General features: G+C 39.7%; 1 protein-coding gene across 7 annotated transcripts in view; it reads left to right on the top strand.

The window, feature by feature from the left end:
* The window catches only part of DGCR2 (DiGeorge syndrome critical region gene 2), a 49,926-nt gene that overhangs the window by 10,099 nt on the left and 25,311 nt on the right, over positions 1 to 14,516 (top strand). For 3 of the 7 annotated variants that reach the window (XM_075167936.1, XM_075167937.1, XM_075167942.1), the window contains exons 2-3: positions 6,348 to 6,380; positions 11,153 to 11,275. In XM_075167936.1, coding sequence (XP_075024037.1) covers positions 6,348 to 6,380; positions 11,153 to 11,275 — 156 coding nt within the window. Of the gene's footprint in view, positions 1 to 6,347; positions 6,381 to 11,152; positions 11,276 to 14,516 lie in introns of those variants that run through there. The other 4 variants (XM_075167938.1, XM_075167941.1, XM_075167943.1 and 1 more) reach the window with 2 other exon arrangements.

The following is a 14,516-nucleotide window of genomic DNA, read 5'->3' as shown; positions in this document are numbered from 1 at the left end:
TGCTTTTTCCTTGTTCAGAACGACCCCAGCTGTGTGAAGAACTGCAAATGAGCAAGAAGAGTATGTGTACATTAATATGGTGTTTTAGAGTATTTAGATGCAATGGAGTATGAGGATCTTGTCATAAAAGCTGTGTTTAGAAGAAGGTGAAGGTTTGAGGTGAGGATTGAGGATGGAATCTGGAAGTAGCTACGCTGAGGTACCCAAGTAGTTTAAGTATTTGTGGTGTATGTGGGATAATCCGTTTGTCCTGACCTGGGTATATGGATTGTAGGGGAGAAAGTACTGTTTGTGATTGTGCTCTTTTCTGGACAAAATTGATGACTTGCTGAGTATTTCACTACTCATGTCGTTCTTAATGGACTTTTTCTCTGTTGCTGCATTTGTTGGGAGAATTAATATGCTGTGTGCGTGACTGTATTTAAATTCAGTGTGAGGAATAGTGCTATTTTCTTAGCACCCATGAGCATGTTTCATAAGTAGTGGGGTTTAATGAAACCTGGACTCTAATGGCCTGTCTATGTCCCTATACTTTCTCTGCTGTAGTAGCCTTGCCTGACACCACTGATGTAATAAGGCTATGTCTTCCCCGTGTTCCCTCTGTCTGTCCCCAATACGTCCTCTGGCACAAGGAAACTATGAGTCCTGCAGGGTCTCGCGCAAGGGTTCGGTTACCCCAGCTCACCACTTCCCTCCGCTGCCGGCTGGGAAGCCACCCCACCGCAGTGACAGGGCGACACGCAGATGTGCTGGCGGGCTGGCAACTGCTGAATGGTGCAAACCACGTGGGGGTTTCCTGCCCTCTGAAGTTCAAGGTGGTCATCGTTTCCTTTCCTTAGGCTGGCTCTAGGCTTTCTAAAACTTGCACTGCACACTGTATTTTTCTGGTCTTGACTTCCTTCTCAAGGTTGCTTAAAATTTGTTAGTGAATTTAATTGTGAGGTGTGATTGGCACTTTCACTGACCTACTTACTGGTCGGGCTTTCTTTAGGGAAAGGGTCAAAAATTTGGTGCTGCACAGGTTTAGGTGGCTTGTCACTGTTACACTAAAACACTTAAACATCTCAAGTCCTGAACAAGATTATTAATGTAGAGGAACTGTAGGCTTTAATTTTGAGCCATATGAAAGGGTTCTCGAGGACCCAAGGCTTTGGTTGTGTTTGTACTGAGCGCTCTTTGCGCCAGTGCTGTATTTTGCTTTTCCCTTCTGCCTATTTACTTACTATCATAATATAACAGTTTCTTAGGGGGGAGAAAAAAGCAAGCCTGTTCCTTAGCTGGTATCCTCACTGCTATGAAAATAAACTTTTTCAGTCTGGAATGATGCTGCATTGCCTGATTCACAGTATTCTTTCAGCTTAGTTCAAGCAGCAAGTTTTGTTTTCTGTTTGGTTTTGGTAGTACTGGGGAATCAGGAACTATATTTTTTTCTATTCCAGTCTTAGGAATAAGTGTCCGCATTCATAAAGCACAAAGTCTGTATTTTCTAAGTCTTAGGAAATCATAGCCAGAGTTCCCATTCAAGAAGCTCTGATGTTGTTGCTTTGGCTGAATGCCGGGTCTCTTGCACTGCCTTAGCTTTTTTTTTTTGTTTTGATTTTTCTTTTTTTTTTTTTTTCATCCTTACTGGCATTGAATCTGCCCTCCAGACAAAGAGCAGACAATGAATTGCAGTGAATGACACTTGTGAGCAAGGAGAAACTGGGTCAGTTCCAAGCTTGTGCGGAGTGTAGGTATAATATTGATGAGAGGGGATGAGGGGAAGGAGGCTGGCGGCGTTCCTTACTGTGCTGTAAAATCTTTTGATAGATGTTGGGGTCATCTAGTGTAACTTACTATGACAGAACACTGAGTAATACAGAATGTTCATTAGAGTTATTCATTAAGGATTTACAGTTTTCAGCTGGAGTGCTGTCACAATTTTAATTACTTCATGAAACTGCATGCTGAGGTCATGCAGAAAATGTCGATGCCTCTAACATGTATTATTTATTTATTTTTTGAACTGGTGCATTCCTACCAAATGGGATTATAACTCCAGAATCTCTAATTTTCAGGAGCTGGAATTAACTTTGAGAATAGGTGTGGGTTGTGTTTGACTCTGTACATAGCACAGGGCCCTTTTGGTTTCCTGGGCTCTGTGCTGTTGTGCTTTCATACCCTCCTCCTGCACACGCTGGGGCCATGATGAACAAAAGCTACCTGAGCTAAGGATCAGGCTTAGGCACATTTCCACTAGCACAGCTGAATGGCTGAGCATTGTATCTAATGTGGAACTGAATGTGAAAATAGAGTGCTCTGTTCTTCTGTAGGCTTTTAATTTGAAGAACAATAAACAAAACCAATTTTACTGAGGAAACTTTAATAAACTTAATCCATGGAATGGATAATTGTCTGATGGTGACTTGTGAGCTTGACATAGTTTTCTTCTCTGAAAATAAGGTGGTGTTATCATAGTCTGTTCTTCTCCTACTGTGTCTTTGTTATAAAGTTCATTCTGCTACACTGAATGCAGCGGTGGGTGGGGTGAGGATAAATCTAAAAACATGTAATGGAAGTAAGATTCACCAAGTGACATAAAGGAACCTGCTGGGAGATGAATGGATAGAGCAAATTTCTCCGTGATCTGGAGCTGAGGGGAAGTACCAGTTAGATATGGCTTCACTCGCCTGAGAGCAGAGCCTTTGCGTGGGATCAGTGATACCTCAGAGGCAAGTTAAAAACAAGAAAACCTGTTCAAAGACTGTATCAGAACATCCTCAAGTTTGTAGTCAGCTTCTCTGTCACTGAAAACTTTGTTCAGCGACAGACTTCTGGCCACCAGGAGCAGAGGCCGGGCAGGACTGCCGTGCTGTTTGCAAGCTGGCAGATTGTCAGCAGTTTTGTGTGAGGTGTGGTACCTGCTGCGGTGAACTTCAGCAGTGGACTCAAGAGAAGTCCAAGGTATGAGAACTGCTTTTCAAGTGCAGAGAACTAGATTATGGAGAGTTTTTTCATGTCTCTGCTGACGATTAAATTCAGAGAACCGTTGTGGTATTGTTGTATTTGGAATATTAAGAATATTTCAAAGTTTCTGTTACTTCAGTAAATACAAATTTAGAGAAATACTGGTTATGCTATGCTTCCTCTTGAGTGTAAATATTAGATATGGAGCTGTATGTGTTTTTGGTGGTGATGGTTAGGGTGTGGTGTTTTTTTTGTTGTTTTGTTTCTGATGGCATTTATTGAGCACTGATACAGAGTAAAATATCCAGGAGCTAAGGAGTTAGGGGGTTAAGCTTCTTGCTGAAGACGCTAGGATCTGATCATGCTTGTACAGTTTAGCATGGGACAGGACATATAGAAACAGTGATTGAAGAAAAAAAAATTTTCAATTTTAGTAAACTTAATCTTAAACGTGTTAAAATATGAAATGATAGTTTAACATGTAGGTACAGGTCTTAGCTTAAGTATGTAAGTTTAGTATTATAACATATAAGAAAGACCTGTCGGACAAGTTAAAATCTGAATAAGAAGAGTTACTGGCCTAAGCACCTGTAGTTAGAGTTTTTGTTAATTCTCAATCGGCTTTTGATAGCTGTAATTGCCTCTTGAAATCTGAACGGAATATTTTCTTACAGGTTGGTTCATCTGGTTTGGGACAATGAGTGACTTACACTGAGAAAGCAGGAAGTTTTTTTTTCTTCTGTTTTCCTTCAGTCTGTAAATAAAAATGATGCCAGAGGATCTACCAGATCTAGTCTTGAGAAATGTGACCAAAATAAGTGAAGTACACGTGAGGTACACACAAAACTGCCATTGTTCATTAATAGCTTACATGCAAAACCAAACCATGTACTTCAAGCTTATCTTTTCCAATACATGCATTGCAGTTAGAGTAATAGCTTATAATTGAAATAACATTAAATACTGGGTTTGTGCATTTAATCAAATTTCAATTTCCATACAAATGAAGCTCAGCAGACAAGAACAAACAATTAGTGTAGCAAATGAAAAGTGGCATTTCTTTGTATTAAAAACTAAAATAGATTCAAATCTATACTAGCTATGTAAATGCTAAAACCTAACATGCATCCGTAGTCTTAGTAACCAACAGAATGTCTTAATGTATCAGACTTTACTGGCTGGTGAATCTCTTTAATAATGAGAAATTAAGTCATTGCAACTAGAAGAACCCGAACTTTCATAATCAGTGATTGCAGCAGTGAGTGCTATCAAAGCACTCTCCTGAATTGAGACTTATATTTTAGAGGCTTTAGTTTAGAACTCTGGCTCCTCATCTGTATTGTTTCATGCATTTACCCACCTCTTAAATTGTGAATTGACAAGGCATTGAGTTTTTTATTCCACTAGTGGTTTATGTATCAGAGTTGGGAACACACGGTTTATAAGTAAGGGGCATCTTCTGTCTGTCAGGGATACGTTTCTACTTTAGAAGAGGTTGGGCTTTCTAGTGGTTCCTGTAGTGGTGAACTTCAGTCTTGGAAATATAAGGCTGAAATTTAAATTTTGAAACCTTTGATGTGTTCACCTAATGCTTTACAGGAGGTGTTTCTTATATGTACCTGAGACAGGGCCTCTGGCATTTTTATTGGATGTAGCATTTCTTCGGGCTGAATTCCTTTTATATCTCTGTCTTGAATTGAGGGAGGATAAATAATCCCGTGAAGACCGTATCAGAGCATTCTCATTCACCCACCAGTTTATCCTCACAGAAGTGTTTTGATGAGTAAATAGTGCTAGAGAGGTGCTTTTTTGAAGTTCATGGGCAGTTGGCTTCTGTCACTTGACAGAAATTTTAACAGCTTGCTGTTTTTTGCCCATTCCCAAGAGCTATTTCCACCCCTGCTGCTTCTTTTACCGCTGTGGTGGTATGACCTGTTACAGCTCTTTATGGGTCAGAGCTGTGACTCTGGTCAGTTAGGGTTAGGCTTTTCTTACGTTATGGAGGTGAAGATCCCAGCACTCTTCGCAGGGCAGCTTCTGGTAGCACAGGCTGAAACTAGCTGTTCTGCCTCCGAGGAGATGCATGTAATTCCAGCATATCAGAAAATGTCTTCTATTAGAGCTAATACTTAAAAATAGAAATTAAACACAGTAGTAGATGTTCTGGCTTCATTGGCAGACAACTATTATAAGGCCCCAATTCCACATTAATTGATGCTGGATCTGTACAATTATATTTCTGCTGAATTAGTTGGAGCATGTGATCTTTCTGGTTGCAGGTGGACAAACCATAGCTGATCTGACTTAAAAGTAATGCGGACAGACAATAGCTTAATTTGATCTGAAGCTTGCTGTTTCAAAGCCAACTCATCAAATTCATTTGGAAATCTGAACTAGCAAGATGAACTTGTACTGAATCAACACTTTGTCTCATGTGCCTATTACAGTCTTGATTTGATATTGGAAGCTCTAAAATGAGATCGAATGTGTTGAAAAGTAGCCTCAGATACTGGATATAGATCCTCTCTGCCTTTCTTTCAAATAAAACAATTATTTTGGGTAACTAATTACCCCTTATCTCTTGCATAAAAAAGGGGAAGATGAATAAGAAATTAGTTCCGGTTTGAATGCAAGTACGTGGTGTCCTAGTCCCAAGGCACCTCTGAAAGACTTAAAATGAAGCAGAAAATACAGGTTGCAGGTAGTGTAACGCCCGGGGCAGCACGCTGACCAAGTGTGCATCTACTGCGGGAAGGGTGCACTGTGACTTCCCAGCACTCAGACTCCAGAAGGAAAACATGCTCAAGTACGTGGAAAGATTACACGAGGTGATTAAACCTGAAAGGGCTTCCTGGATCGTTTTATAATGGCAAAAAGGTGTTTGTTTTATGAAACATGTGAAGCTGGCTGGAAATTGAAGCAGGGTGGGTGGGTGTGTATTTTATTCATCTGTCATGAAGTCCTTCCTGTGGATAATGCGTGTTGTAAATATCTATTTTGAGTACTTAGAAAATCTGGAAATTAGCATGCTGTAAAGCAAATTTAAAAAGCTAGTTGAGCTCTGTGTTGAAATACGTGAGGAGTACTGTGGAACACCTGGCATTCAACATGTAATTGGGAAAATCTGTGGAACAAAAGCTTTCTGTAAGAGTGTAAGCAACCACCTTGATAACTTAGTTTTTTCAGTTATGAAATCTAAGTTTTTCTATTAGTCAAAAATCTTGCCTGTTTTATCACTGACTAACTTTAGAAAAATAATTTTTGGCAGCTAAAGGACATGAAGACTTCCTGTTTATATGGCACTGTTTAAATTTATTTATAATCTCGCCTGTTATTTCTGGTGTTTGATTAATTAAGTTTCCAACTGTTTTGTAAGTTTTCTTTTAAATTTCAAATTACAGGTCCACGACTAGCTTTGGCAAGACTTCTTTCAGGTGAGTGACTTGTGGGCAGGTTATATTATCTATGTGTCCCAACACAAGGTTTTTTGGCCTTCACTTGACAGTAAGTTTTACCTTGGGTTATATATTAAGCTTGTAGAACTGATACATGGTCTGAATCTGATTTCAATTTTTCTTCTCTTTTTATATAAAGTTAAGGAGTTTCTTGTTCCCTCTGGCCAGTTTGTAGCTCTTAATAAACTGTTGCTAGTGAGAACAGGTGCAGTGTTACCAGAAAATACTGGTATTAATTGTTGACATTTCTGAAAGACAAATGTTCATTCAGGTAGGAGTGTAGGTAGGTGAACCGACAGGTTGCTTGGGTTTTAGGGAAGAAATCCGGCATTGTTGTGAAAGCATGGAAGCGCAGTCAGGACAGCTGACTTCTGCTCAGGCTCAACTTATCTGTAGCCTTTGGCAAGCTGTGTATTTTTTCTGTACTTCTTTGTAACCACTGGCAGAAGGATGCAGTGGTTGGCAAGATCGTTGAGGGTTAATATTGTAGAAGTGCTTTGAGACGATAGAGTGAAAAGACTGTATAATGACACCTTGCTGCTTGAAGTGTTTTCACATTCTCACACTGCTTGAACTTCGTGGTGTTTTGTAAGTTTATGTTATGTATAATGCAAAAACTACAATTGCTGCTATTTCCAATGTTTTACGTGCCTCCCTTCTTCCCAGCAAATGCCAGATGAATTTAATTGCTCTAAAATGAGATTTACTAAATTTTGTGCTGTAGCATAGCAAAGACTGCATCTGATCCTTAAAAGAAAAAGAAGCCTTTTATGTTAGAATTTTTAATATGTGAATCATAATACTGCTGATGTAGCTCATTATATCGTATGTGAATGCTGGAGGTGGTTGCATTTCCATTTTTTCACTTCTAGGCAGTTGGTGAGGCTCTTAGCTAATGTTGTATTGGTGCCTCTGCTGCAACAGCTGCTTGCTTCTAGCTGAACTCCAGCCATTACATGTTTTCTAACAATATTGAAAATACAAAATATTTCTGCTTTAACAGCTGGTGGAAAATATGTGGGTTTAGTGCTGCTAGGAGGTGATACTTTAAGATGCTTTTCTTTCTCATCCTTTCTTGCTGTGAGTTACCATCGATAGCTGTGAACAGTGTGTGATATCTGGCTTTAGGGACAGAAGTGGGACTGGTATTTTTGAACCTTTGCTATTCTTTTGAAGAACTGCAAATCTTGTATGGGTGAGGAGACAGTTTTTATTTACCATGCTCCTCAAAAGTACAAAGTCTGAGCGTGTGTTAAGCAATCACATTTCAGGAAAGATGGATGATTACATTGTGTTTTTCTGTTGTTTGCTACTGCTCATATGTCTTCAGAGCTGCATGTGAATCCTGTTCTGCTGCTGGCAGCATGACTTGCCTTTTCTGCGGTAAAGAGACAGGCTTGCATTTTTCTGCTATTTTGCCTTAAAAATAGGCTACTGAAATGAAATGCTTGACAGGGTTGTGGAGACTAGCACCTATCCTGTGCATCCTTGCCTCTGCCAAATTCCTCTGTTCCTTGACTGAGTATCCCCCAGGTTCGTTATAAGCTTCCGTCTATTTCTGTATCCGTATTTTACCTCTGAAGGCGGCTCACCGGGCCAGCTGCTGTGCTCTGCCGTGGGAGCGTCGAGCCCGGCTCAGGGCTGTATGGGGCGCACGGGGCCGAGGGGAGGGTGTCAACAAGGGTGGCCCTTGCGCGCTGCTGCCCGCGCTGCTGCCCGCGCTGCTGCCCGCGCTGCTGAGCTGCCCGCCCGCTGCCGTGTCTTGTCCCGATGACAGCCTGCGGGTGTGTGTCTGGTGCCCCACTCAGTCAATGGCAAGGGGTTTCTGAAAGAGCTGATCTTAAGCATCAGTCCTCAAGGAGGCCATCGGGTGTGTCCAAAGCCAACCTGAGCACAAGTGAGAGAGGTGGTTAGATTTTTCTTAGATGATTGCATCTTGTTTCTTTTTGTGCACACAGAAGCAAAACAATTCAGATGAACCTCTTCCAGAAACTGCATGATGATTTAGATAGTTCAATAATGTGTGGGGTTACAGGCTATGGGTTAGGATGGCTCAGGAGGTGTTATTGGCAGTGTTTGCAGAATATGGAGATTTTCATTTTGCAGTATTTCTTTTAGTGTCACTTTTTTCCCCTCTGCAACAGAATTGCATAGCAGTTTGTGTTCCTTGGTCTAGAATAATTAGTGCATCTGACATAGCATGGTTTCCATTGGGAACAATTGTTCAGCTGGTTTGCGTGGTGTTTTCATAGAAATGTTTTGTACTCTTCCATGTGTCCACATTGTTCAGAGAGGAGTGTCTGTAATACAGGAAGTAGTGACATTACAGCATGTAACTGGCATTTTTTTCATGCCCATAATATTGGGATGGAGTCATCCTTTTATCTGAACCAGTCATATGTAATTGTACATAAAATAGTAGTAGCACGTCTGAAATCATAGAGAGACAAAAGTATTCTTTACTAGTTTTCCCATGTGCACTTTGGCTTGTAGTGCTTTCCTGGTGGATGCTGCCTGCGAAACCAGAGGGCTGCAGAATAGCTTTCTTCACAGGGTGTGTGCTTGACTTCCATTAAAATCAAGCAGTAAAAAAATTAAGAGTTTATTTAAAGTATTGAGGTTTGAATTAAATTTTGCCATAACTGCAGGTGGATGCAATGGAAACCTGGAGTTGGACTGAGGATAGTCTTTCACGTGTTAAAATATCTACCACAGGCTCCGGTGTAAATTCTGTACTTGAAACTGCGATAGTAGAACTTTCTAAGAAACCTTCCACTGCGTGCTGACATTGTGCAAAAGTGGTGAAAGAGGCTGCAATCATTTACTGAAGAGTTGATGCTTTTCTGTGAATTTGAAATTTGAATAGTTTTAATTTCAGCTTGAGGTTTTGTGTTTGGTTTGGTTTGGTGTGCCCCCTCCAACTTAAAGATAGATTTTAAATTTTCTCTCTTGCTACATGGGGCAAGTGAAGCTTAACTTATTCCCCCTTTCCCTCTTTGGGCTAAATAAATTACTTCAGTTTTTGTTCTGGGGGGCGGGGAATTATTATGACCTAAGCTGGTAGATTTTTTTTTTTTTCCATTTCCACTGTGCTCATTCACTGTTAGCTGTTTGGACTGAGTAAAACTCCAAATGAGTGAGAACACGCTTGTCTTGCTGTAAGGTCTGTTGTTGCCGTCGGTAGTCTGGCAGGTCTGTGTGAGTTCTTAGCCATTTTGTGACCTGAATGTTTGCTCTGAGTAGGTGGTTGCTATGAGGATGTGCCGCTTTTATTTTCTAGAAGAGCAGGTCTGTGCTTTGAAGAGAAACCAGTACTAGAACTGGCTTTTAGTCTAACATCGAATTAGAAGCCTATTATCAATATCCTATACCAATTACTGGGTGTATGGGTACAGCTTTTATTGAGAGTGCATGATGACTGGTTTTATTATGCCCGGTCATGTTGTCTGAACACTTAAATGTGACCTCTGTCTTGACTTAGTTTAGACATGTGTTTCAAAAAGGTAACAACTGCAATTACAGCTCTCTTCTTAGGTTGTAAACTGTGGATGAGAGAATACATACCTGTATTTCAAATTTTCTTTTAGAGGTTTCTCCCTGCAAAACAGTTAGCTACTTGATTCTTTCAAAATCAGGGATGAGTGTGTTTTACTTTAAAACACTTTTTTCTTTTTGTTTTTTTTTTTTTTTCTTTTTTTTTTTTTAAAAAGGTGCTTGTTCTTTAGACATAGGTTACCTGGGACTATTGTAGCTCGCTGAGAGGAAAACATGCTAAATTGTTCAAAAACTTTGCTTGGAAAATTGACAACCACCATCCAGAAGAAAGATGGACGGTGATGGACTGGTGCAAAAGTGAGCCTATGGATGCTAATGGCGACTTGCAGACCTGCCATCTGTAAACAAGCTTGGAATTGTTCACTTGTATAGACAGATTTTTTTCTTTTTCATTTTTTTTCCCCTGCGAAATGTTTTGAGGGACACAAAATGAAGCTGAATTATTAGGTTCTGGCATTTGATAGATGGAATTGAAATAAAAAAGCTTTGGAAAAAAATTGTACTTTTTATAATGCTAATTAGATCTGACAGTATGATGATGGCAAGTAGGCAGTACTCTTGCAGAAGCAGGAACTACATGTTTGCAGATATTGACAGTTTCTTGTAAAGGATGTGTTCGTATGGAGAAATTCTACAAAAGAGCTTAAGCTAGAAAGTGAAAACAGGTTCATGGATATAGAAATTGTTTTACAAATAGTTCTATGAAATGGCTCTAACTCAGGCTGGACATTTGCACAAGTCTAGCGGGTCCTGGCATACATAGTGATTGGAATGGAAATAGGATTCTGAATTTATTGCGTAATCTAGCACTTAACTACCATAGCATATTTTTGTTGACCTTTGGTTCTGAGAAAAGTGAACAAGTAGTCCTCAGTGCCCCACAGGAAATAAATGGGTAACGCTACAGTGATAGCAGCTCACATGGTATCTTTATCAGGAAGTTTTTACTACGAATGTCTGAGAGAATTATTTCTCAAGCACTGGAAGACAGCCCTCCTGTCTGTTAAAACCACAAACATGTACTTTAAAACACGGAAGGGATCCGAAACGAAGCAGTTTTTAACAGGCTGAGTTATCCAGAGGTTTTGTCCATTACGCTTCAGTGATATGTTACATGACGGATGATTAATATATGTATAGACTTGCAAGAATAAATAACACTTCAAACAAAGCACAACTTTCTATTTCTTTCCTAGAGCTCCGCTGCACCCCAGGGCAGTTTGCGTGTCGGAGTGGTACCATCCAGTGCATCCCTTCAAATTGGCAGTGTGATGGATGGCCCACCTGTGAGGATGAGAGTGATGAAGTTGACTGTCCAGGTAAGTAAAGCTGAGAAGATTGCTCATCCCAGTGTCAGCTTGTGTTGCAGCAGTACTTTGACACTTTAAGGTAGCTTGCTTATTTTTATTTGAAAGTGGAGATTGTTTGGTAGAACTGTACCCATTATTAACAAACTTTGAGTTAGCTTCTTTTCATTTTGTGCAACTAACCCTACAAACAGTTTTTTGTTTGTCTGAATTATCCTTCCATTCTTACAGTCTGAGTAGGTATCCTGGAGATGAGGAGAATTTGCAGTCTAAAAAGAGACTTTCATGACAAGGAAAAAATCATGTTGCGGTTAAACCAAAATGACACATAGGCCTGTGGTTAAATTCAGAATTACCGTTTTGGTTGCATGAGTATATCACTCAAACTGTGCTGGGTGACATTGTTGGACTTAGGTAGAGAGCTTGTTCTGTTGCTTCCTGTTCTGATTATGCTTCTTGTGCTTAAGTGGAGAACTTTGTTCTGCCAAACAAGCTGGTGTATTTACTCTTCATAAGCTCTTGTGATCGCAGGCTCCTGAAGGCATATCACCAGCAGTGGTTCTCTGCTAAACCTACTGGATACTGAGCTGTCTTTAAAAAACAAGCAAACAAAAGTTTTTGATTGTGAATATATATCACAATTTTGAACACTTTCATTTGTTCTTACAAACAGGCCAGTGCAACTCTTTTTCTGTGCGTCTTAAAAGTGAAGGGACCTGTAATTTTTTTTTTTGCTAAGAACAATGAAGCAGGAATCTGAAAGCATGAATTCAGCTCTGGCATAATTCAAAACTTTTATCTCTACAGTGTGACTAAATTACATTAAAAAACTGTTCTAAGAAGTTCTTTGCCACTATACTTAATTTGCTTGGGAGAAAATCACATTAACTTTGCGGCATTGTCATCACAGCATTTGGTCTGTCATTCTGAGTTTTGAGGTATTTTAGAGAGGTGCTACAAAATAGTAACATTGGTATTTTACAGCAACAAGCTCTTTCAAATATTCATATTTTCTAGTGGAATTAGAGAAGTAAATCTAACACTCAGACTTTGAAACTGTGGCATAGTTACCCATCTCCCCAGTGTGTGCTACGCACAAATAATTAAAAGAATATGTTCAGTGCTCTTTTTAGAAAGCTTTTGGCTAGTTTGTGTCAGTGTATATATTTGCAGCACAGGGGGAAAAAACTGTTGATAGTTTCTTCTGACATTGAAAATTAAGTTGTGCCATTGATACTCTGTTTAAGGATATTCTTTACAATGTGGATGTCCTAAAGAAAGATGCCTTCATAGTTGTGCTGTTGTTCTTCCTCCTTTTTAGCTAACTTTGGCCAAATGTGAAAAACTAGGGACCTAATAAAATTCTGGAGGTAATGGAAGTCAACGGCTAGGGGAAAGCAGAGTCATGGTAAAGCACTGAAGGCTTCACTTGTGGGAATATTGGAACATCTACATTAGTAGAAAACAGTATTTTTGTCTTCTCTTGTTGCCTGGTGTAATAGGCGGCAATTTAAGTTGTTGCATAGAGGATGCAACAGGATGATGTTGACTCAAGGACTAGAGTTACAAAGAATATTTGGTATATGGCTAGGAAGAGGATTTTATGAAAGTAACATTTCTCGGTAGGTGGGCTCTGCTTTTGTGCTTGGGGTGTAGGTCTCACTGGACTGTCTGGCCTGACATGATGAGAAGAACTTTAAGTTAAGAAATGAAAGGGGACGCGTGGGAGAGACTTGATTCATCGCCTTGTCTGTGCGCAGGTAGAGAATAACAACATACATAAAGAATACTAGAGGGGGAAATGATGGACAGCATAGAGAAGGAAAGTATTCCACTTGATGAGAACAGTAATTGGATAAGTAATTGGTGAAAAGGCTGTGCTCAGTAAAACAGCCAGAAAGTTGGGTGTGGCGTTTATGAAAGAACTGAGATACTTGCACAGTAATGCAAGGAGTGTAGCCAGCAAACCAGAGGAACAAGAACTACTGGTGTAGGATGTAAAAACTCTATTACACCTGTAACAAAAAATTGGTGGGATAGCATTGTGACCTGAAATGGGTGTTGAAAGGCATGTGTTATTCAGAACTGTGAAGAATAAGGATGGGGTGGTGTGCATGTGAATGGCGTGCTGGAGTATAAAAAGGAATAGCATGAATGAAAGTAAATCTGAGGCCAGAATAAGTTTGGAAGAGCACGGTTTTCTTATGTTGGGGAAGGCAATACGTATGTGACCAGTCATGGGAGAGACTAAGTCCCGGGATGTTGATTGAGGAGCTAACACTACTAATAATAGTAGCGCATAGTTATACTCAGGAGTGATAACTTTCTTCTTTGGCCACTGAATTAATAAGAAATGATGCAGCTTTAAGTTTAGAAAATACCTTTGGATTTAGATGAGCAATCATGAGATGATTCAGCTAAATTTAAAGACTTTTTAATTAAGGCTCTTAATTTCAATAAAGGCAGACTGAATACTAAAAGAACTAGTTAGTGAAGCCACCTGGAGTTGTGAAACTTGGAGAATTAAAATATCTTTAAATTAAAAGGTATGAAATCTCTCTGAAGCGTAAAAAGAAAGCTTGCAAGAAAGGGCTCTGAATCTGGTTGGGAAGCTTGTTACTTTTCAGCCTTTGAGTTACTAATGGCACACTCCAATGTGAGCAACTTGGAAAAGATCAATGGCAGTGAATTAGGGTTTTGTGGTGGTGATGAAGGTGTGTTTCAATGACTACTTAGTCATGTTGGTATTTTCAAAAGTTTAATACAAAGCTATTGTAAGTTGTTTGGCACTGTTGGTTCAGTTCACCTTTTTTAGGCCTGATTTCATTCACGTTAGTAACAAAGCTCCTATTAAAATAAGAGGATCATTAATTAATAAATTAGTTTGGTAATTGTGTTGTCTGAAGTGCAAGAAACACCCTAAACCCTAAGACATTTTTGTTAGAATAATTTCTTTTTCTCTGAAGATAGTCATCATAGCTGGTTTTATTATTACTGTCTCTTTTCAGAATGACCGTTTTCCTTTAAAACATGGAATTCCTTTCAGTCCCAAACTTGCTATGTGTAAAGTGCTATTCCCCCTGCCCTTCCCCCTAGGCACGCGAATGTTAGTGGAATCTGCAGTGATTACCCTCAATTCATCTCTCTGTTAGACTAAAACTGTTGGCTGCTTGCTCTTGTGAGCGTACTAAAAATTGCTGGGGGGGTTTATGTAACATGTGCCCGCAACTCTCTTCTATCTAAGCAGTGAAGA

This window comes from Calonectris borealis, chromosome 18, assembly GCF_964195595.1.
Source record: "Calonectris borealis chromosome 18, bCalBor7.hap1.2, whole genome shotgun sequence".
Lineage (NCBI taxonomy): Eukaryota > Metazoa > Chordata > Aves > Procellariiformes > Procellariidae > Calonectris > Calonectris borealis.
Note: the sequence above shows the minus strand (reverse complement) of the source record. Positions and strands in the feature narration are given on the sequence as shown.